Below are 24,148 nucleotides of genomic sequence, written 5' to 3'. Positions count from 1 at the left end.
CTCAGGTTAAGTACTTAATTCATTCCGGAGGTCCGTTCTTAACCTGAAACTGTTCTTAACCTGAAGCATCACTTTAGCTAATGGGGCCTTCTGCTGCTGCTGCGCCACCGGAACACGATTTCTGTTCTTAACCTGAAGCACTATTTCTGGGTTAGTGGAGTGTGTAACCTGAAGCGTATGTAACCTGAAGCATATGTAACCCGAGGTACCACTGTAGTAATAATAATAATAATAATAATAATAATAATAATAATAATAATAATAATAATAATGTGATAAAACATCAACCATTAAAACTTCCCTAAACAGGGCTGCCTTCAGATGTCTTCTAAAAGTCAGATAGTTGTTTATTTCCTTGACATCTGATGGGACCCTCTGCCTGGCTCCCTGTAACCTCATTTCTTGCAGTGAGAAGTGAATTTGGACTTTACTCAATGGATTTCAATGTGACCTTTAATTGCTACCTGTTGTTTGGTTTCCTTTGTTCCTTATTCAAACCCTACTTGCAAATATTTACACATATAAGCAATCATTAGCTATTTCAGTACTCTACAGTCTCAATGATAAATTTTACCAGTCAGTATTTAACAATGCAATCCTCTGCATATTTACTCAGAAGTAAGCACCATTGTATTTGACAGAGCTTACTCATGGGCATGTATGCATAGAACTGGTCTAATAATTTAGATATAAGGCGATTTCCTCCAACTTTACTGCAGAACGGCACTGACATAACTGACAGTGCAATGCTGTAGCAAGTCTACTCAGAAGTAAATCCCATTGAGTTCAGAGGGGCTTACTTCCACATAAGCTGCTATAAGATTGAATCTAAATTGACTTAAAGTTGGTTGCTTTAAGTAGAAAACTGCTCCTTTTCCCTTATGGGGTACCCAAGAGCCCATATAGACTCCTTTTGTAGGTTCTCTATCGGTAGGAGAAAATAACAGAGAACAACCAGAGAATATTGAGAAGCAAAGTAGCTAGTAAACCTGATCTTTATTAACTATTGCAACAGGGTGCTCACCCACACGCAGGGGAGAGGAGGAGGACCTCGAACAATAGCGCGCAAGGCCTTATATATCCATTTTGAAATTCCCTGCCCTGGAGCTCCATACCACCCCTCCATACATCATACATACATCACAGAAAAGGCGGTCTACAACAGAAATTTGAGCGTTGTTGTTTTTCCTGTCTGCCAGGTTATCTGATAATGCCTTATCAGATTGCCTTTTCGGTAGTCTGGCCATTCCTTTGAGATGGTAATTACTTAATTCCTGAGACAATGGGAAGGTTTTTTTCATTTCCTCCCTCCTTGCAGAGAAACATTTGGTCAGTTTGGGAGTTAAAATGGTTTCAGGACCGTCTTCCTGTGCTGCTTCAGACATGTGGTTTATATATTTATGTACGTGTTTGCTTGGTACATTTATGAACATTTATGTATCTTAAGACCTTAAAATTATGACGACACCTCTGAATATGGTGCTTCTATTTAGAAATTATGGTTTGTAGCTGTTCAGACCATCAGTGAGAGAGGAGGCGGAAGTCAGACATTATCATTCCTGGATATAGCCTCCTTCCTGCCAGCTATTGAATACCATCACAGTCTGCTGCGAGAGGAAGTACAGTGGTACCTCAGGTTAAGTACTTAATTCATTCCGGAGGTCCGTTCTTAACCTGAAACTGTTCTTAACCTGAAGCACCACTTTAGCTAATGGGGCCTCCTGCTGCCGCCGAGCCGCTGGAGCACGATTTCTGTTCTTATCCTGAAGCAAAGTTCTTAACCTGAAGCACTATTTCTAGGTTAGCAGAGCCTGTAACCTGAAGCGTATGTAACCTGAAGCGTATGTAACCTGAGGTACCACTGTAGCAGCTTTTCCATTGTTCCTTGACCTGCTGAATTTCTTCCTGTGGAACTTTATAAATAAGAAATAATCCCTGATGGGGTTTTTCCCCCCTTCTCGTTCCCAATCCATTTTCCTTTCATGCTGCCTTTTGAGACTGTAATTGTGAAGGCAGGGACTGTTTTATTTCTGATTTTTGTACGCAGCCCAGGGAGTCTTTTGTAACTTGAAAAGTGAGGCAAAAATGCTCTTTTAAAAAAAAGGAACAAGCCTAGCCCCCATTCATTTTGTGTAATGGCCATTGCCCCATCTTGCATCAGTTTATTTCATAAGAATGGGGTTTTTTGGATGAAGTACTTCTTTTTCTCAGTCCTAAACTTACTCTCTGTCTGTATTGTTGGGTGAACCTGCATTGTACAACAACAACAACAACAACAATTTATTACTTATACCCCACCCATCTTGCTGGGTCTCCCCAGCCACTCTGGGCGGCTTCCAACAGGATATTAAAAACACAATAAAACATCAAACGTTAAAAACTTCCCTAAACAGGGCTGCCTTCAGATGTTACAAGAGAGAACTGGCTCGTCATGGTTATACTTCTGTATAAACACCTGTTACATCAAACACAGTCCTGCTGCACCTTAGGCATATATATCTGACAAATATCTGGACATCCTTTGACATGTAAACTTAGGCAGTGACCATTTTAGATGTGTCAAATTGACGTGGGTCCTTTTGGATCCTGGAAAAGGCAGGATGGGGTCAGGGCAAGCTTACATGCTCTCTGCCAAGGCGTGCCGGGGCCATGAATGGAAACCCCACACAAAATGGCTGCCGGCGATACAGCAGAAGTAAAGAAGTTCATTGATGAGCCCATGCAAGTTGTACGCGGGCGCTGTTATGCTCGATGCGTGAAACAAGGGGCAGCAGGCAGGGTGTATACACGAAAAATGTGAGGCCAAGAAGCCATTTGGCGGCTGATATCGAGGAACGACAACCTGCTGTTTATATTTCTAATTCACTGTTATCATTACTTTCTACGTGTTAAGTTGTGGGTGAACATATCAGACGACACAGTGATTCTTCAGACAGCTCTTGTTTATTCACAGGCCAGAACAGAACTGGGCTAAAGGGTTCAGCCAACCTGCTTATATAGAGCTCAATTACAAAGCAACAGTAACAACTTTCTGTAACTATCCAATCACTGAACGTCACTTTCAGTTTCTTATTTGCATATGTGGACCTGAGTGAAAACTATCTACAGTATTCCCCCTGCTGGGCCAGGGTGAGAACTTCAGTACATAACACTAATGTTTTATGTTTACAAAGTAATGTTTTATTCCCAATGGGATAGGTTTTACGCAGAGAAACTAATTTTTTTTTAAATAACATTACTGGAAATTTTCAGAATGTAAAATTATAATTCATTGGTTTAACAGGAGCAGTGCTTTTTAATCAAACGTAGATTTGTCAAGATAAGTGTTGTCCAGTCACAAAACGAATAACTTTGAATTCCTCACACTCAAAAACATATTTTTAAGACCCCTTAACTGATGAAATTTTCAAAAATTAAGTTTCGCCCTTTAAAATGGCACACCCTAATTATTGTGTTTGTACAATGCACTTGGATCATGTCTCAGGACTTCTAAGCAAATAAAATAAAAATTTTTAAAAAACCCTTCCAGTAGCAACTTAGAGACCAACTAAGTTTGTTATTGGTATGAGCTTTTGTGTCCATGCACATGAAAGCTCATACCAATAACAAACTTAGTTGGTCTCTAAGGTGCTACTGACAGGAATATTTTTTATTTTTTTATTTTGTTTTGACTACGGCAGACCAACACAGCTACCTACCTGTAACTAGAATTAAAGCAAATAAAACAGGATCCTTGAAACAAGGTAGGAGCTACATGATATCCTCTCGTAATTCAGGGAGCAAGAAAACAGCAGTTTACAAAACATAAAAACCGTTACATTAAGTTGCCACACAGTGGCTTAGAATTGGCAAACCAGCAGTCATGATTTACAGTACTGCCTCGTGCATTAAAACTGCCTCCAGGGAAAGTGGTTATCGTAAAAGCTTCCTCACCAATAATGAAACTGCTGGCAAAGGAAAATATACTCCTGCAAAAAAATCAGAACTGTGTTGCAAGCAGTCTAGCACGCAAGAGCCCCTATCTGAGGTCAAATTTAGTATCTGTCCCTCCATTTGTTTCCAATTCCCAACGTTCATGCTGCCAGAAAACAGGAAAACAGGACCAGGAAGACAGAAGCGAGGAAAAGTGGGGAGCCTCTGTTTATGGAGCGAGGTTCTTTCTGCATGAGGAGCATTGTTAGTGAGCTGGAGCAATGTCTCTGCACAGAGAAGCTTCATCCTGCAACTGGCTGGCAGGTGAAAGAGGAGCTGAGCAGCGTGCCAAATCCTTAAGTGCTCCTTCATCATCTCAGTGCTCCCTGCTGTCGCTGGAAGCCGGCTTCCCTTTTTGTGAGTGCAGCCAAGAAGAAATTTCCCTTAAAAAAACTAATTCTGGAAAGAGTTATATGAGAGTAGACCCTCCATAGCAGGTGTCACCAACCTTTCTGGACATTTCAGATTTTGAGAGGGTGCTGGGGTGCCAGTCAAGAAATAGCAGCTGTTGTAAACAAAAATCTGCCCTTTTCCCCTTATGAGATATCCAAGAGCCCATATAGAGTCCTTTTGTAGGTTCTCTATTGGTAGGAGAAAATAACAGAGGCCAATCAGAGAATATTGAGAAGCAAAGCAGCTAGTAAGCCTGATCTTTATTGATCTGTTGCAACAGGGTCCTCACTCACCCCACGCAGGAGGGAGGAGGAACCCAGAACAGTGGTGTGCAAGTCATTATATAGACATTTTAAATTTCCCGCCCTGGAGTCCAAGACCTCCTCCAGAAACATCATACATACATCACAGAAGGGGTGCAGCCCAAGACCACCCCCCGGATACATCATACCTACATCACAGAAAAGGCGGTCTACAACAGAAATCTGAGTGCCTTGTTTTTACCCTGTCTGCCAGGTTACCTGTTAATGGTCACTTGGCTGGATTACCTGGGGAGCCTGGCCATTCTTTTGTAATGATAATACTTAATTCCTGAGCCAGGTCACAGGCTCACCCTATTCACACCTTAAATGTGCCTTTAAGGCAGGCAGGATTTGTGAGGACAGAGACAAGGGGGAGGTTTCTGCATTTCCTTCGACCTTGTAGAGAAAGTTTTGAGGTGACTGAAAGAGTCAAAATGGCTTTAGGACTTTTCCTGTGGGTTTTGGACACATGGTTTATATATTTATATATGTGTTTGCTTGGTACATTTATGAACATTTATTATATATATGACCTAAAAATTCTTATAACGCAGCATTACCGGCAACCTAGATTGGCACTTCAAATCACTAGGTATAATTCTCTGTTCCACTAGCAGAAATGCTCAAAGAAGTGCCTTTTAACATGCCACAGGGGTTGCAATTTCAGCCACCACCCTCTGTCCAAACTGCATTTTCCAGGCTCTACATCTTCAGTCTGAGAGTGATCGGGGTTTATAAATATTGCATTGCTCATAATCTTAATGCCAACTATTTTTTTGAAAACAACGTGTGCTGAAGGACAGTCGCGAGAGGGATCAAACGGGGCAGCCTTTGAGATAGGGGTCTAAGTGGTCTAATGAAAAAACGCGAATGACGTTTCACAGAAGATTCATGCTCAGTCGTTAACGCCTCCTTTGCAAGCGTACAAATAATGCATCACAGTGTTCAAATGCAGCTGTCTCAGCCCATAGTATACTTCCTGAGGAATAAGCCTCATTGAACTAAATAGGGTATATTTCCAGGGCATATACTCAGTGAGGAATGTTTGGGATTGTGCTATTGAACAAATGCGTAATAGAGAGACACTATTGGTTCATTTCAGAAACTTAAATCGCCATCTGCTGGCTTCACTATGTCAGGTGCTCCAGGGCATTGTGGGAAATATAATATGGCGGTGGTGGGGTGTTACCTGTGGGGTAGCTGGATTGTTGGGGGTCGCCTTGCTATGCCCCCCCCCCAACCTTGTCCAGCTGTACTGACTGATTGTCTGCTTCTGGGTTCAGTTCTAAATGCTGGCCTTAATCTTTAAGGCTACTCTGAAAACGATTGAAAAGTTACAAATAAAACGAAATGGTCTGGGACCAGGATATCTTAAGAATATTTCAAAATATAAAAAACAACAACACCATTGTCCTGAGTTGGTTACATCACTAGCCAGAGATAAGATTAAAATAACCTATGTAATGTAAGCAGTGTGTGTATATTCCCAGCCTTCTGCTTAGATCAGCCAGCCAGTTCTGACTGACGTCCACTCTATTTTTAGACCCTTGTGTCTGGCACAAGCTCTCATGTTGTTGTGCTCCGCTGCCAACATGTGAGATCTCTAGATCCCTGTAGCTATCGGTGTTTGTGAACCCTGATCTGCACAGTGATCACGTTCCTGCTTGTGTGACAGCTGTTTTCATTTGCAGGGCAGTCGCCGCTGCTTATAGGCTACATACAGGCAGCTAAATTTCTTCAAGAATCAAAAGTTATTCAAAATAAAGCAACATTTTAAAAACCCCAGCCTTAAACTTAAAATCTGTAATAGAGCATTGTATGTATGCCGGGAGGGACGCTAGCATTTTTGTAATGTTGTGAGCGGTTTAGTATGCCTTGTTTCATACGCTTTTCAGCCTTTGCTTAACTATGCATTCTTCTTAAAGGAAGTGCTCTGAATATGAATAGTGTTAATGCAGTATATTGCAAGTAATGGAAGTATTTAAATGTACGCTATCTCAGAATCCTTTCCAAAAAGGCATACGGCAGGTCATATCTTGGAGGTCCCAGGCCACAGAGAGGTTAGGCTGGCCTCAACCAGAGCCAGGGCTTTTTCGGCTGTGGCTCCGATCTGGTGGAACGCTCTGCCACAAGAGACTAGGGCCCTGCAGGACTTGACATCTTTCCCCAGGGCCTGCAAGACAGAGCTGTTCCACCAGGCCTTTGGCCAGGGCACAGCCCGACTCCCTCCTTTGGCAATCTTCACAGAACTCTAGCCCAATAGTTGCCATCAATTTGATTTGAATTAATTTTATAATGAAATGATTTTAGAATGTTGTATTATTTTATTGTTGTTAGCCGCCCTGAGCCCAGCTTCGGCTGGGGAGGGCGGAATATAAATAATAAAAAAATATTATTAGTAGTAGTATTATTTCTCCAAACAGCAGATGCTGGGACTAAAGATGCATCTATACAGGAGAGGGCCTGTTATAAGAAAGTAGCAGCTGATTGGAATGGGGTTGTAAGGCAAGGTAAAGTTTCACAACAAATGTACAGCTGAAAGTATAGTGTAGTGGTTGGAAAGTTGGACTAGGACTTGAAAGACCGGGATTCAAATATTCAGTCAACCATGAAGCCTATTGTGTGTTACTGGGCCAGATACATTCCATCAGCCCAAGCAACTTCACAGGGTGGTTGTGATGATCAGTGGCGTAGCATGGGGGGTGCAGAGGGGGCCGGCCGCACCGGGCGCAACATCTGGGGGGGGGGGGCGCTGGCCGCCTCCGGAGTCGCCGAAGAGCCTCGGGCGCAGGCTGTAGCAGAGGCCCATGTCTTGCAGAACCGACGAGCTGTGCACGCGTCTGGGCTGAAGGCATCCGGCAGGCAGCGGCTCTCAGCACTCGCCGCGGAGGGCATGCCAGGCAGCCCCTCCTCACAGCCCCCCCCCCCCGCCGCTGCTGCAGGGCCATGTTGCATTTTCCTCGCCTCTCTGCCCTCCTCCTCCTCCGGGCAAGCGGCGTCATTTGGGCGCCAGCGCCAGCGGCAACTCGCCTCAGATCACCTGACACGGAACCGTCGCCACCGCCGTGGCTACCTTGCCGTAAATACCCCAGCCCAGGCAGCAGCAAGAAGAAGCTGGCAGCGGCGGCAGGTTAGGGGCGCAAATTACTTGCCTTGCCCCGGGTTAGGGGGTGCAAATTACTTGCCTTGCCCTGGGTGCTGACTGTTGTGACGTGGGGTTTGTGATTTCAGCTCTCTTGACATAATATGCTGGAGACAGTTCTCTAGTAACACTTCTTTATTAAAAGCAACAAGACTGAAACTTGAGGAGGGGAGAGCTACATTTATAGGGACAGGGAACAAGCTAGAAAGGATACATTTTGGAGGGAACAATATCAGGCAATCACAGTCCTGCCTTTTGGAGGCAACCAATAAGACAGAGGATCCAAATACAGCAGCTTAAATGAACCAATAGTAGCTGTACCCTCTGGAACCAAAAGGCAGTTACTTTACCCTAATGCAAATACAGACAATAATAATACAGATATAAAATCCTTTGACTCAATACACAACACCCCTCCCCCCCTAGTGAGCACAGCAGACGTAATCTCTCAGGTACTGTGGGGTCCTACAACTTCTACTTGATCTCCTGACAACAGGTGTTGCCGGTTCTGGATTGGGTGTCACCTGTGGTAGGGGGGCTGCTATAGGGGTTTCGTCAGGAACAGATGGAGTCCCCTACCTGTACCTCGTCATCCTGAGGACTAGCAGACCCTGGTTCATTTGCTGAAGCCCCTGGTGATTGCACCTCTGGGCCATTTTCACTCTGGTCTTGCAGCTCTGCGTCGTTAGCCAGGGATGAATTATCAGACTCCTCCCTGCTGAGCGCCCGGCGCCTCAGCTGATCTATATGTCTCTTCCAAACTTGCCCATTTTCCAAGGTCACATAATAGGACACAGGTCCACTAGCCCGGGTGACCACACCAGCCACCCACCGCGAACCTCGTGAATAGTTCCTCACCCAGACCAGATCTTCAGGGGCGAAATACCTTGTTGTATCAGTCTCAGCCTGGAGGTTTGCTCTTGAATTACGGTTTGGCATTTTATCCGGGTGGACATAATCCAGCACCGTTACCAATCTTCTACCCAAGAGCAGCTCAGCTGGCGACTTGCCCGTCGCAGTACATGGTGTCGCATGCTGCAAAAATAACATTCGCACAATGCGAGCTGACCAGTTACCCTCCATTAAGCATGCAATGGATTCTTTGGCTGTTCTTACCATGCGCTCCGCCTGCCCATTGGAGGATGGGTGAAAGCCATTGGGTTGCAGTGCAAATGGCACTCGCCTTGGTTTGAGTCGGATTGGGGCCACCCCAGGGTCCAATTCGAAGTCAACTGGGAGCCCTTTATAACAACCCAGTTTTCCATTAAAGAGACCAGCAAATTCTTTGCATAATGCCTCGCTCATCTCAGGGCAGGTTTGGATTGAATTAAGCCCTGATATACTCAGTCCCAGGGCGGGGAACCAGTCAGTGCCCAGGAGACTGGGGCGACTGCCCTTCGCAATCACCAGTTTCAGTACCGCCTGTTTGTCCCGGAACTGTACTCTCACGGCACACATTCCCATGACATGGATGCGGCCCGCTGAGTATGACTGCAAAGTTGCCGGGAAGGGCTCCAGAGGGGGCAACTTACCCCTGGGGAAGAATGTCCTCGCGGTCTGGTCCGACACAATAGTGAATCCAGATCCAGAGTCCACCTCCATGTCGCACAGCTGACCCTCAATCTTCACCTTGACGTGTGCCTTGCCTTGCGCTGGAAACTGCACGACCCTCCCGTTGATCTCCGTTACGTAGTGGCAGTCCTTTAGAACATGGTTTGCTGTGGGCGATCTGCGATGCTCCAGTCTAGGTGCTCCTGTCGCCCCCAACGCCGCCGATCTACAGACCCTGGCGATGTGACCTGTCTTTCCGCACGTCCGGCACATAGCATCCCGGAAACAACAACTCTTCCGCTCATGGTTTCCGCCACAACCAGGGCACCTGCCTCGGTGATCTTTGTGCACTGTGCAGGCCTGACGCACTGACTCGACCCCACGGACTGGGCTCTGGCTCGGAGTAGCCTCTAGCTCGTCCATGGCATGCGCAACTTCTATCTGTGGCTTAGGGGCCCTGCGACTGGCATCAAGCTCCTCTCTTTCATAATTCTCCGTGGCAGTGGCCTCCTTCAAGGCTGAAGCAAGGGTAACCTCTTCTTTAGCCACGATGCGTCTTCTGGCTTTCTTGCTACTCAGACCACCGACAAACCGATCCAGGAGAGTCTCTTCCAGATCTTGGAAGTCGCAGTGCTGAGCGAGCTTCCGCAGTTCAGCTAGAAATGCAGATACAGACTCCCCAGCACGCTGCTGCCTCTTATGAAACTCCATCCGCCGGGCCATCTTGGTCTCAGTAGGCGCTAAATGGCTTGTTAGGCAGGCAAGAATATCTTTGAGAGATGTCTCACTTAGCTTCGCTGGGGCAAGCAATGCCTTGGCCAGCTTGAAGGTCTCAGGCCCACAGTAGCTCAGGAATGTGGCCCTTCTTTTGCTGGCATCGGTGATCCCTTGAGCCACTGCGAAGAACTCGAAGCGTTCGACGTAGTCTTCCCACGTGTGGGGCTCTGATGGCTGGAAGGGCTCCAATACCCTTGGACTCTCCATTGTCCTGTGGGCAGGGTCGTCTTCTCAGCCGGCCAGTGAGTCTTGTTCTTAGCTACAATCCGGACTCTGAGGCAGGGCTGCGTTTAACCGCTCCTCAGCATTCCGGATCCCACCTTCGTCGCCAGTTGTTGTGACGTGGGGTTTGTGATTTCAGCTCTCTTGACATAATATGCTGGAGACAGTTCTCTAGTAACACTTCTTTATTAAAAGCAACAAGACTGAAACTTGAGGAGGGGAGAGCTACATTTATAGGGACAGGGAACAAGCTAGAAAGGATACATTTTGGAGGGAACAATATCAGGCAATCACAGTCCTGCCTTTTGGAGGCAACCAATAAGACAGAGGATCCAAATACAGCAGCTTAAATGAACCAATAGTAGCTGTACCCTCTGGAACCAAAAGGCAGTTACTTTACCCTAATGCAAATACAGACAATAATAATACAGATATAAAATCCTTTGACTCAATACACAACACTGACAACCCACGCTAAGCCGCTGGTGATGATAAAAGAAAGGGAGGAGGGAAGAACATTTTGTACGCCACCTTGGAGGTAATGTATAAACGTAATAATAAAATAAAATGGCAAGTCATCTTTCCTGGTTTTGATATTAGAGAAACTCACATTCAAATTCCAGGGTGGCCTTGAAGGTTACTTGTGTTGTCTTGGGTATGTCTGCACTTTTTTGCTGGATCTCAAAAGGGCTGTTACGAGTTGATGGTGAAGATGAGGCATTATTTTCCTTACCCATCCTTAGCAAGTTGGATGGAAGCACAGAGTATTAGCTATTACCCAAGTGCAACAGTGCTCTCCCTACCTGTAACTGGTATTCAGAGACATGCTGCCTCAAGATAGTAAAGGCAAAGGTTACCATCATGGGTAGTAGCTAAAGGTAAAGGGGACCCCTGACCATTAGGTCCAGTCGTGACCAACTCTGGGGTTGCGGCACTCGTCTCGCTTTATTGACCGAGGGAGCCGGCGTACAGCTTCCGGGTCATGTGGCCAGCATGACTAAGCCGCTTCTGGTTCACCAGAGCAGCGCACGGAAACGCCGTTTACCTTCCCGCCGGAGCAGTACCTATTTATCTACTTGCACTTTGACGTGCTTTCGAACTGCTAGGTTGGCAGGACCAGGGACCAAGCAATGGGAGCTCACCCCGTCGCGGGGATTCAAACCGCCGACCTTCTGATCAGCAAGTCCTAGGGTCTGTGGTTTAACCCACAGCGCCACCCGTGTCCCAATGGCTAGTAGCTACTGATCATCAATTCATCTGTCCAGTCATCTTTTAGAGGCATCCCAACTTGGTGCCCATCACTGCCTCCTTTTGATGGCAAATTTCAGCTTTACAACTTGCTGTGTGACGAAATGCTTTCTGTTGCCTCCTGAATCTTCCAGCATTCAACTTCACTGGATGTCTCTCGAGTCGTCTGACTCAGACACCTTTGGAATGTTGGTTCAGGTGCTCACACAATCCCAAGCCTTTGGAGTCCCAATCAAAATATGCATATACAGTGGTACCTCGGGTTACAGACGCTTCAGGTTACAGATGCTTCAGGTTACAGACTCCGCTAACCCTGAAATAGTACTTTGGGTTAAGAACTTTGCTTCAGGATGAGAAAAGAAATCGTGCTCCAGCGGTGCAGCGGCAGGCCCCATTATCTAAAGTGGTACCTCAGGTTAAGAACAGTTTCAGGTTAAGAACGGACCTCCAGAACAAATTAAGTTCTTAACCCGAGGTACCATTGTAGATGCCAATGTACAGTAATTATGTGCATTTTGGCACAGAAATCATTTTTTAAGCTAACTGCGCAGGAGTGGCTATTATTCGTATCTAAATTTTTCTCCCGTTGACTAAGAAAAGGAGGTATACTTCATGTCACTTACATTTTCTCTCTCTACAAAGCTAAATTTATAATTCTAACTCTAAAGAATTTGACATCTTAGATTATAGGCCTGCTGTGACAGTTTAGTATAGGAAATTGTTGCCATGGTTAACACTACAAAATGAGAAAGATAAGCTTTAACTGAAACAGCCGCAGGTAGGCTGCCCTGTGCACCTGTAAGCTACTTCTACTTCCCAAGTGTATGTTCCAAATATTTCAGATTTTGCAATGTATGTTCACAAGACAGGCAAGGCACTATAAGCCGACTCTATATCCAGGTTTACCAAAATTTAAACTGCCTCATGCTTTTGAAAATCTGGGGACAAGATGGCTAGTGAGGAACAGTAGACAAGTTCTGGAACTTAAAAGCAAAGAAACCCTGCAAGCAAAGAGTGAAAAATGGAAACTTGCACTCTACAACAAAGAGAAAACAGTTTGATGAGATTCAGGGTTGATTTAGGCTTGTATAAATGTCCTTACTTAGGGCAGCATTCCATTCAGCTGTTGTAGTGTAAGGAGATCTTTGGCCGTACAGCAATAGGCAAAGACAAGCCCAGAGGCTGCCTGGAACATACATCCGTGTGTTGCTGTTTTTGAAGAAAGCCAGGGTAGAGTAGTGGTTAATGGTGGGAGATCTGGTTTCAAACCTCTACTCAGGCTCCAAAGCTCCCTGGGTTCTCTTGAGCTAGTCACCTTCCCTCAACCCAATCCACTTCATAGGGCGGTTGGAAAGATAAAGGAGGAGGGTGGATCGTGTGGGATATAAATGCAAATAATAGTAGCTATGGTAGCTATCTGGAGTATGCTCATAGGCAAGGACTTCCTGGTGGCAGCACACAAAGGAGTCCTCAAGTTTAAAAGTTGGCCTTTTAGTTCCTTCTCTTGGTCTCTGGGCCAGTCAAATGGAACAGAAAGCTATTAGGACCAAAATAAACCAATGGCAGACATAGTTTGCTTTGCCATGGCAATCCAATACGGCATAGTAATCCGTGTGTGATGCGTTTTAACCCCTTCCTTCCCCATGGGAGGTGAGAAAAAGACAGCACAATGCCCTTTTTGAAGAACTTTAATATGCATCTTTTCATGCAAAGTCAGAACACAGCAATCAATTTGTAGCTTGGAAGAGAGAAAACAAATGATCCTCAGTGCTGGCCCTTATCCTTCTTTGGAGGGAACAACGTATACTCAACCGCAAGAGCTACCACAAAGGCTGTGAATCCCCATTTGAATCCTTTGCGGAGAACGTCCATGATAGTGACAGGTTTTGCAAAGGTGCCCATATACCTCCAGGCTTCATTGCTAGAGACAAAACGAAAACAGCAAAGATGAACGAAAAGTCAAGTTGTACAACTGCCTATGTTGGTCTACAAATTTAATGACGTATCCTGAAGCAATATTACAGTGAAAAGTGTTGTGGTTTTTCAGGCTTGTATACTTACAGAAGTTAACCTAAGGAAATTCATAGAAGGAAAGCTTCTTGTCTTCTCCTCTCTGCAACCCCCACAAAGTATCTCTGAATGGTCTATCCGCCCCCCCTTGAATAATGTGGGATGGAGTGTGGGGCGGGGGATGCCCAAAACGGCTTGGATGTTAAGATAGCAAAGAGAGTCCACAGAAACAAAGTTTCCTATCTCTCCTTCCCACTCTTAAGTTAGGCTTTTCTGTGAGATCTGTGGCTTTTAATTATCAACTTTGCTTACAGGTTGTGTTTATTGCTTGTGGTCTCTAATAAGAATCCATTCAGCTATAATTCACAAGCAACCATATAATTTTCCTTGCCGGTCTACTGCAATCATTGAGCTTCTGATGCCACTTTAGAATGATGCATTCTTTGAAAAAACGGCTCTTTAACATGCTTGAATGCTATCCTGGGAACACTTGCTAGGCTAGTGTTTCTCAAACTTGGGTCTCCAGTTATTGGACTACAACTCCCATCATCCCTGACCCCTGCTAGCTAGGGGTGATGAGAACTGTAGTCCAACAACAGCTGGGCGCCCACGTTTGAGAAACACTGCCAAGAATGTCCAATCCCTTCCCTAGATATTACAGCACCCTGCCTTGCAAAACTCCTATGTGGCTCACTTGGTACTACCTGTATAAACTTCCTTACTGTACAAAGGGAAAAATTACATTCTTTCCTCTGCCCTCTTTTGCCTCTGATCTCCCTCATCACTAGAATATGGTCCTTGGAAGAGAATGTGGCCCCTGGGCTGAAGACAGTTCTCCATACCAATCCTAAGTATTTCAGAGGATTGTGTTCCTGAACGGACCTTAAAAAAACAACCTGAACCTCTTTAGAGGGTTTTGGATCTTTTCTTGTAAAAAGAGGATATTGTCTGCTATACAATAAGTCTGTGGCTGATGAAAGCAAGTGAAAGGCCGTATTTTTGCCAGCTCTTACCGAAGCCATGGATCCTTCAGACCACGCCGAGCCAACCTTTCTTGGATATCCTGTAAGGGAGTCCCCTCTACCTTCCATACTTTTGGATCAGGATATTCCACTTTGACCGGGCCATGTTCATGACCATGCCCCATGCTTCTGGAGAAAGATTTAAAAGAAAAGAAAAGCAGCTCTTACAAGATACATTGTTCAAGGTTATTTATAAAACTGCATTCAGAGCTTCTCTTTATAAAATAATAGGAAATTGACCACCCACCACACAATGGCCACATAAGAAATGTGTCAAGTATTCCTTAGCGGACTGCGGTTATTCATAATAGCAGTTCAGAATACTCTAATTGGCTAAGGCCCTTTAAGAACTGGGTGGAACACCCCCACCCAGCACTTGAGCAGAACATTTAAGTAGTGATCTATTTGCACAAGCACGACTTAGCATCTGACACCCTCTAGCATTTGCTGCGGAATGGATGGGAAGAACAGTTTTGCTCCCCCATCGTTCTCTTTTGCAAACAGAGTTGGAAAAACTGTCTCCTGAAATCACATATAAATAGGGGTGGGTGGGTGCGTCTACCCTGAAAGCCTTCCTTTTGACAATTTCACTTAGGACAATTAAATGACAAGCTACGGCTAAGGGAGGAGAACGAAAGAAAGACAGACAGACAGACACACACACACACACACACACACACACACACAGAATGTGTGCAGAGTCAAAACTCTATTTGAATGCTCCAGCGGTACAGTATTGCCAAGGTTATACAGAAGTACTATTAAAAAAAACTGCATGGAAGTGGGAGTAGAGGGATTGGTCATGCTCCTCATGAGGTTATGTCAAAGGTACAATTCAGTATTTACATGCCACTCAATACAACTATATTTCGCACAACACTTCACATTGCAAGAACTTAGTTCACAAAAGGCTCATTGACACTTATGGAAATGATTCCCCTGCAATGGGAGTGCTTCCCTGAGGCAAGACATCTGGATTAAATGCAACTTTTAAAAACTGCACCTACTTTTAAGCGACAGTAAGGTCACGGGTGACGCTGTGGGTTAAACCACAGAGCCTAGGGCTTGCCGATCAGAAGGTCGGCGGTTCAATTCCCCGTGACGGGGTGAGCTCCCGTTGCTTGGTCCCTGCTCCTGCCAGCCTAGCAGTTCGAAAGCACACAGTGCAAGTAGATAAATAGGTACCGCTCCGGCGGGAAGGTAAACGGCATTTCTGCGTGCTGCTGTGGTTCGCCAGAAGCAGCTTGGTCATGCTGGCCACATGACCCGGAAGCTGAATGCCAGCTCCCTCGGCCAGTAAAGCAAGATGAGTGCCCCAACCCCAGATTCAGCCACAACTGGACCTAACAGTCAGGGGTCCTTTACCTTTTTAAGGTTAGAAAGGCCCTAGACCAGTGGTTCCCAATTAGCTAATTACTGACAACCCCCTATTTTTCAAAAGCTAATTGACAGACCTCCTACTTTTGAAAATTTTTGATAACTCTATGGGACGGGTGTAGCCAAGGGGGGGAGGGGGGCAGTTGTCCCCCAAATCAATACAAAACTGAGATTCTGCTCCCCTCAAAAGCCTGCCCCCCAACAAAAACCCATGTTCTATGGTAGTCACCACTGCAAAGCAATTTTTTGAACAAAATGTGCTGTAGCTCCTAATAAGCAATTGATTTGGGGTATACTGTACTAAAAAACAGACCATAAAATTTGTGATATTCCCATGCAAAAATGACAAAAAATAGTTGGGGACGGGAGGGATTGAGTCACAGACCCCCGGAGTGCTTTCTGGGGACTGCCTCCTTTGCTGAAAATCATTGCATGAATTGCATTAATACTAGCCTTAACTTGTTTATAGGACAGTACTAACTTTATCTCTGTGATTAGGAAGGGGTGGTTGCAGGCAGGGGGATCATATATATCATCCATCCCATATTTTAGGAGAGATTGGGCCATGTCAACCACCATTTTTTTTTTTTTTGAAAGAAAGAAGAGTGATATATTAATGATCCCGGTTTACTGAGCGAGGGGTTTTCCATCCCTCTGTAGTCCTGGTACCAGCATCAGTTTTCTTTCATAAAACTAAATGGAAGCCACCTGAGCTCATTGCTATCTGGTAATGCTTTGAATTCAATTTCTTGGTCATACTACGTACTAGAATGTGACAAAGAGATGGATCGCAGGGAACTCACTTTTCCATGCAAATAAAACTTTCTTCTTTTTAAAATAACAACCCGGTAAGAAATATGAAAGAAAATAAAGAAACTGTACAAAAATGCAACTTTAAAAATTATCTCCAGTCAAATGAGGAAATTCCCCATTTTTAAGAGACCAATTGTGTTTAGCAGTTCAAAGCTGCAATAAACTGCATTTTAATAAGCTTTATTAATTACAATTCCTTCTAAAATTAGTTTTTAAATGGCTTGCATTCCAAGAACGGCTGTACAAGATCACGGAGCCTCTATTGCTTGCGAACAAGATGTACTGACTTGCATTAGTCATCCTCCAGATCTGTACATAAGACATAATCATCATTCTGCTCTTGAAAGTACTCATTTGACTCAGCAGTTAGATAAGCACATAGAAAAGACTTTGCAAGAGTGAGACCCAGAACAATGAAACTAAAAGGGAATGAATGAATGAATTGGCGTCTTCCCATTCTTTTGACAGATCAGAAAAAAATACTTTAATGGGTACTTCAATAAATTTTAGATGACCATTTATATTCTCAAGGCATGATGTGCCCCGACGAGGCTTTTAGTCCTTGAATAAATTATTTAGGACAACAACCAAGGGTGACATTTTAGCTTTTGGCATATGAGTAGCAACTAATATTCCCTGTTGTCGTTTTCGAGTCTGCTGCCCCTCCACCTGCCTAATGCTAATAATGCATTTGCATCTGACTGGTCAAATAGTGTCAGCATACTGGAAGAAGCAAAGATCACCAGTTTCGAAGCACTGATTCTTCAACATCAATTTCGTTGGACTGGTCATGTTGTGCGGATGCCTTCCGTAGCAACTACTCTATTCTGAACTTAAAAATGGAAAGTGTAATGCTGGTGGTCAACAAAAGAGGTTTAAAGACTGTCTCAAGGCAAATCTAAAAAATGTAGTGTAAACACCGACAACTGGGAAACACTGGCCTGTGAGTGCTCCAGTTGGAGAACTGCCTTTACCAAAGGTGTCATGGGCTTTGAAGATGCTCCAACTCAGGACAAAAGGGAGAAACGTGCTAAGAGGAAGGCACGCTTGGCAAATCCACACTGTGATCAACTCCTGCCCGGAAACCAATGTCCCCACTGTGCAAGGACGTTGCATTGGCCTCCACAGTCACTTACGGCCTGATTGTTAAAACTGTGTTTATGGAAGGCAATCTTACAGTGGTACCTCGGGTTACGTACGCTTCAGGTTACAGACTCTGCTAACCCAGAAATAGTGCTTCAGGTTAAGAACTTGCAATCCTATAATACTTACTTGGAAGTAAGCACCACTGAAAACACCAAGATTTACTTCTGAGTAGATACATATAGGATCAAACAGCTGAACAACGAAAGGTGTTTTCATTATCAGCAAGTGTGATACTTATGCCAAATACAAAGAGCAAGTGAGTTAATGTGATATCTCAACAACAGACAAGTTTTTTTTTTAAAAAATGCAATGAATTATTATAAAATGCCAAAATAATATAAAATGATTAATATGGCAGTTCTTTTCTTTGGCTTTTATCCCCATACGCTAGGTGCAGTAACATTAAGAAAAAGGAAGAAAAGAAAACTGGAAGAAAGCAAACAGCAACTATTCCTTTTTTTTAATGCAGTTGTACTATGTAGGCAGTAGCCAGTACATGAGGGACACATCCCCCACTCCCAGTGCTTTACTTTTCCATGGAAAACTTTGTTTCATAAGTTAATTAGGAACAATGAGTGCATGCCAAGTGCAAATAGCATTTTAGGCAAGAGTGATGATTTTGAAGCTGTAAACTTTGTTTACTAAACGCAAGCAAAACAAACATGCAAAATGTGATCACTCAGCACCAGGAAGTTTTTCAAAGGAAGCTTAATGATTTATGATGCAAATTCCCAGAATCTGCATAGCAAACTTTCCAGTTTAAGGTTTTCTAGATAACCAGCACTGCTGGCAGTAGTCAAGCATCAGCAGGCTGTTCTAGGCAGCAACCTTTGCCACTAATGACTGCTCTTTAGAGATGCTTTCATTTATAGAAAGGGCAGCAGCAGGAGCAACTTACGGTAGATATGCTCCTTTGTCCAGATTGTTGCAGAGCCAAGCAGCATCCAGTCTTTCCCTTGCTAGCAAAGGACACCATAATGATATTTAAAAAGTTACCCACCTATGCTGCAGCAATCTTGGAATATTTTACAACCCTTGACTGCACTCAGCATAGGTGGTCAGCCGACATTATCAAACTACTAAACTAACGGCAACCCTAATTTCAAGATTAAAGAATTCCTTCACCTGTAAATAAAACTAAAGTCTGGTATACAGCAGCCACAAATATAGCTCCTTGTCTGGTGGCTGGAGGAGAATCTTGCTTGTCACAGGAAACCAAACATAAGTAATGTGCAAGCAGATGGGCTAGGAACTTTTGTGAACTTAATTGCCAGGCTGGCATACTGGTAGACTTTCTGATCAGTAGAGACTATGATGTAAATAAGGACTGAAGGACTCAGAACTTCACAGAATACACATTTTTCAAAGCCTTTCTAGATAGATGTATCAGCTACACAGTTATGCCTTTTTGTTGCAAGGGATCCAGACTTGCTTAACTGAGCTGGTACTTCTGAGGTTTGTATAATACAGTTTCAAAACAATACATTTCAATTCAGTTCAAACCAATATGTGTCTGCTCCCCCCCCCCCAAAAAAACCAGCTGCGAGAAAGCTAATTTTCTACAATATAATAACTGCATCAGTAGCGGTACCAATATGTACAAAATAGTTGAGCTACTGATATGAGTGTGATATGATGAGCAATGCAATTCCCCATCTCCACAATTTTGTGATTCATAAACGTCCAACAGCAGGACTGTCCACTGTCGGTGAACTGCTCGTTCTTACTTTGCTTCCTGCCGACAGCTCGGCCTTGTGTGTCTGTGTATACATTAGTTTCAGCTGAGCAGCCACTGCGGTGATTCTCTCTGACAACACCACCAGAAACTCTCTTTTGTTCTCCTGCACAGGTGCATATAACTCGACAGGTGTTGGGTTTTCTGTCTCTCTGCTTTCTCTCTCCCAACACCTGTATCCTAAGAATGCCATGTCCTTCCACTAAGGAACATACACAGGGTTACCCCACAGCTAAACCACTGAGCCTCTTGGGCTTGCCAATCAGAAGGTTGGTGGTTCGAATCCCTACGAAAGGTTGAGCTCCCGTTGCTCTGTCCCAGCTCCTGCCAACTTAGCAGCTCGAAAGCATGCCAGTGCAAGTAGATAAATAGGTACCGCTCTGGCAGGAAGGTAAACAGCATTTCTGTGCGCTCTTGTTTCCGTCATGGTGTCCCGTTGTGCCAGAAGCAGTTTAGTCATGCTGGCCAACATGACCTGGAAAGCTGTCTGTGGACAAATACCGGCTGCCTCAGCCTGAAAAGCGAGATGAGCGCCTCAACCCCAGAGTCTCCTTTGACTGGACTTAGCCATCCAGGGGTCCTTTGTTGTTTAGTCATTTAGTCGTGTCCGACTCTTTGTGACCCCATGGACCAGAGCACGCCAGGCACTCCTGTCTTCCACTGCCTCCCGCAGTTTGGTCAAACTCATGCTGGTAGCTTCGAGAACACTGTCCCACCATCTCGTCCTCTGTTGTCCCCTTCTCCTTGTGCCCTCAATCTTTCCCAACATCAGGGTCTTTTCCAGGGAGTCTTCTCTTCTCATGAGGTGGCCAGAGTGTTGGAGCCTCAGCTTCAGGATCTGTCCTTCCAGTGAGCACTCAGGGCTGATTTCCTTCAGAATGGATAGGTTTGATCTTATTGCAGTCCATGGGACTCTCAAGAGTCTCCTCCAGCACCAGAATTCAAAAGCATCAATTCTTTGGTGATCAGCCTTCTTTATGGTCCAGCTCTAACTTCCATACATCACTAACTGGGAAAACCATAGCTTTAACTATACGGCCCTTTGTTGGCAAGGTGATGTCTCTGCTTTTTAAGATGCTGTCTAGGTTTCTCATTGCTTTTCTTGCCATGGCGAAGGGGCTTGAACAACTCAGAGAAGCTATGAGCTATGCCGTGCAGGGCCACCCAAGATGGACAGGTCATAGTGAAGAGTTTTGACGAAACGTGATCCACCTGGAGCAGGAACCTGCAAGCCCGTCCAGCATCCCTGCCAAGAAAACTCCATGGACAAAGACAACAGGGGTCCTTTACCTTATCCTAATAATAATAACAACTTATTTATACCCCGCCCATCTGGCTGTGTTTCCCCAACAACCCTGCAAGCTAGATCTGCTTAATCGACCGACCGTTACTAAAGGTATTCAACGGATTACCAAGATGCCTTTGATTTCAAGATGCATCAACTACCGTGATGTATTGAGTAGCCCCGTTCAGAACAAGCCGAAGTGCAGCCAACCACCGCCTCGAAAGCCTTGCGTCTTTTATCGGTGACCCTGATGACTAGGGCAAGGAGCAAGGCTTCCCAGTCTCGGAAGGGAACATAAAAGGGGAGCCGCGGGGGGGGGGGGCGCGGAGAAACAAACGTTAAAAGCAGGAGGAACCTGTAAACCATCCCATACCTCGAGGCTCGGTGACCCCTTTCAGCAGGACTTCAGGGAGAGCCTAACCGGAAGCGGAAGCCAGTCCTCTCTTTCCAAGCTCGTCAGGGAAACCTAGCCCAGCTCAAGACGTTCCGCTTAAGGAAAAGAGGCGAGGCGGCCTTTTCCGGGTTCGGAAGCTCCGCCCCTTTTCCTTCAGGCTGTGAGCGGCGCCGCGCTTCCCTATTGGCTGTAAGGTCTTCCCCGCGCGCCCCTCGGAGGGAAGCCAATGAATGCCGCGCTTGCTTGGGGCGGGCCAATGGGCGGGCGGCTTGTTACGTTGCCGGAGACGCTAACAGGGACTGGAGGAGGAGTGAGCGCGGGGAGGTCGGCGGCGGGGGGAGGGGGAAGCTGTGGAGAAGGAGAAAGCGAGGCATTAGCAACAGCGCCAGCAGTAATGGTGGCGGCGGCTGAGGCGGCGAGAGGCTGCTGCGGTTGACGCCGGTCCTTCCCGCAGGTGGGTAGGCGAGCCTCTCCCTCTTCCCCGCTTCTCGTCCCCCGCTTTCGGTGTGAGGGAGGATGGGGTGAAGGGACTGGACGGGGGGCTTCGGAAGCGGCTGAGGCGCCGCTTCTCGGCTGTGACAGCTTCCTACCCCCGCTGCCCCTTCCTCCTGCGCCCCTTGCAGGCAGGTGTTTCTTCGGCCTCCTTTCGCTGCTCTGGCTCTGAGCCTCCTCTCAGCACCGCCACAATATAAACAGGTAGCAGCAGCAGCAGCAGCAGCAGCCCTTTCCTTACCCTTGGCAAAGTGGAGCCTCTCTGACGTGACCATTTCTCTCTCTCTCCCGGCCCCCCCTTCTTCTCTTTGCCCTCCTCCCTCTTCTTCCAAGACCGGGTTTCCTTTCCTCCCAAAGCAAAGCTTTATTTCACTCCTCCACCCGCTCGCTTTTAGGCTAAGCTCCCCTTCTCCAAAATCTCACAGTTGTTACCGGGGCGGTTTTCATCAAAAAAACCACCACCACCACAAAACATCGCCTCACAGTGCATTCTGCTTACAAGACATCTGATGATGTCCTGGCTTCAAGCTTGCACCTACTGGTGTTTTATTTTTATTTCTTCCCCCCAAGGTAATTGAGGCCTCTCATTGCACCCTCGAGGTTGACTCCTTCCTTGAAGGATTGGCAGCACGCTTTGCCCACCTTCAGAATAAAGAGAGGAGACCCCTTTTCTAGTTGGCAATACATCTTTTGGTTTGTGCTGCGTTGATCTCCAAGATGTCGAAGTGATTCCTTTCTAAGCAAAGCCCCTCACTGCGCTGCCATCCCTTTCTCAATTGGTGCTTGGGAACCCGCCTTTTAACACATTAACTCATGATACAGTGTGGGAAATGTGACTGGGCAAATTTAGTAGGGACACATTGATATCTGCAGGTTATGCAACCTCTCGACTACATTGCACATGCAGACATCTACCTACAGAGCTTGTATAGTGGACGTACATTGGCACACATTGTGTTCATGTAAACATGTAGGCTTTTGAAGTTGAGTGTGAAAAGCTGCCATATTAGCATCTGTACATTCAACTTTGAATACAGTTTCCTTAAGATAATAGATTGGGTTGGTGGGTTTACTGATAGTCAACTGGCTTTGTTTTTCTCCCCCAGGAAGAGCGGAAGACCAGCGTTTTATAATCTACAGTGGGAGGTAAGTGCAAGTTCAGTATTTCCTTAGACAAGGATATTAATTCTATTGATTATAGCTTTGTTCCCTCAAGTAATTGCTTTTAGGGACTTTGTAGGTATTTCAAAGGGATGAGTAAGATCTATGTTAAGGTGTCTCCTGGAGATGATTTTTACTTGTCAGTCAGATGCCATTATGCAGGCTGGCTGGCTAATGCACCTGAACTGTGTAGTCTGTTCCATCTTCCTGTGTTGAAAGGGCTGAGTATGCAGCTGTTTCATGGTTCAAAATAAAACTGTAATTCTACTAAGTTTTGCTTATTTTCTTGCATCTAGAAGCAGAATAGGATAACTAATAATAGTTATAAGAGAGAGATAATTTTTTAGCATGTTTGTGTCAGACATTTAAAATGCCTTATTTAGAGTAAGCTTCCATTAACTATAGTCTTGTTTAATCAGTTATCTTAGCACATTTGTTAACTTCTGTTATGAGATAATTAAAGACTGGAGAAAAGAGCTTGTGAAAGAACAAGCTTCCCATCTAAACAAGAAGTAGTCATTGTGGTGCTCTTCAGATGTTGTAGACTACAACTCCCATTATTCCTGAACATTGTCTATGTTGGCTGGGTCTTACGGTACTTGTCATTCAAAACATCTGGAGGGCACTAAATTGGCCATCCCAGATATAAAACATTTGGACTACTGTTTTCTGTCTTTATTTGGTTTCATAGTTTATATCTTCTTCAAGAGAAGGTCTGATAGATGGATAGCCTCTCTAGTTCCTGGGATGCAGTGACAAACTAGGTGGAAGTAAAGTTGTCTTTACAGGCTTGGCTTTGCATAAGATGTAAAACTGATTAGAATATTGTACTATATCTTTAGGCAAATATGCTTACTGGTTTATGATGTCCATTCTATGTTAACTGTTCGTGTTAACTGTATATATTGCTTCCTGTTATTTAAGTATGCTCAGCCTTATAATGTTACTTTTTAGGGAATTTTTTTGATACCCTATTTTTTCTATCCATAACACTTTTCACTGGACACACAATTCGCCTGTTGTAGCAGAATAGGCTAATATGTTGGGGGTGGGGCTGATGTTTACACTGGTCTTAACTGGATGTGTAGACTGCTCAAGATGCATAA

At 45.0% G+C, this 24,148-nt stretch overlaps 2 protein-coding genes across 4 annotated transcripts in view; one reads left to right on the top strand and one right to left on the bottom strand.

Moving 5' to 3' along the window:
• Positions 1-13,281: 13,281 nt before the first annotated feature.
• Positions 13,282-21,527, bottom strand: NDUFB3 (NADH:ubiquinone oxidoreductase subunit B3). Of its 2 annotated transcripts, none has more exons than XM_081850227.1 (3): positions 21,369-21,527; positions 14,631-14,768; positions 13,282-13,528 (listed from the first exon to the last, which is right to left on the bottom strand). In XM_081850227.1, exons 2-3 carry the CDS (start codon positions 14,762-14,764, stop codon positions 13,372-13,374), a joined length of 291 nt encoding a protein of 96 aa, XP_081706353.1. In that variant the 5' UTR covers positions 14,765-14,768; positions 21,369-21,527; the 3' UTR covers positions 13,282-13,371. The 2 variants fall into 2 exon arrangements, with proteins under 2 accessions (XP_081706353.1, XP_081706354.1); XM_081850228.1 differs by having other exon boundaries at positions 14,631-14,765; positions 21,369-21,510.
• Positions 21,528-21,701: 174 nt separating this feature from the next.
• HYCC2 (hyccin PI4KA lipid kinase complex subunit 2) overlaps positions 21,702-24,148 on the top strand; it is a 46,042-nt gene continuing 43,595 nt past the window's right edge. For both annotated transcript variants that reach the window (XM_081879901.1, XM_081879900.1), the window contains exons 1-2: positions 21,702-21,843; positions 22,988-23,027. The gene's annotated coding sequence lies outside the window, so the exon portion shown is untranslated. The remainder of the gene's footprint in view (positions 21,844-22,987; positions 23,028-24,148) is intronic.

Source organism: Podarcis erhardii (assembly GCF_964252035.2).
Source record: "Podarcis erhardii genome assembly, chromosome: 1".
Lineage (NCBI taxonomy): Eukaryota > Metazoa > Chordata > Lepidosauria > Squamata > Lacertidae > Podarcis > Podarcis erhardii.
This window is presented reverse-complemented; position numbering and strand designations above follow the sequence as displayed.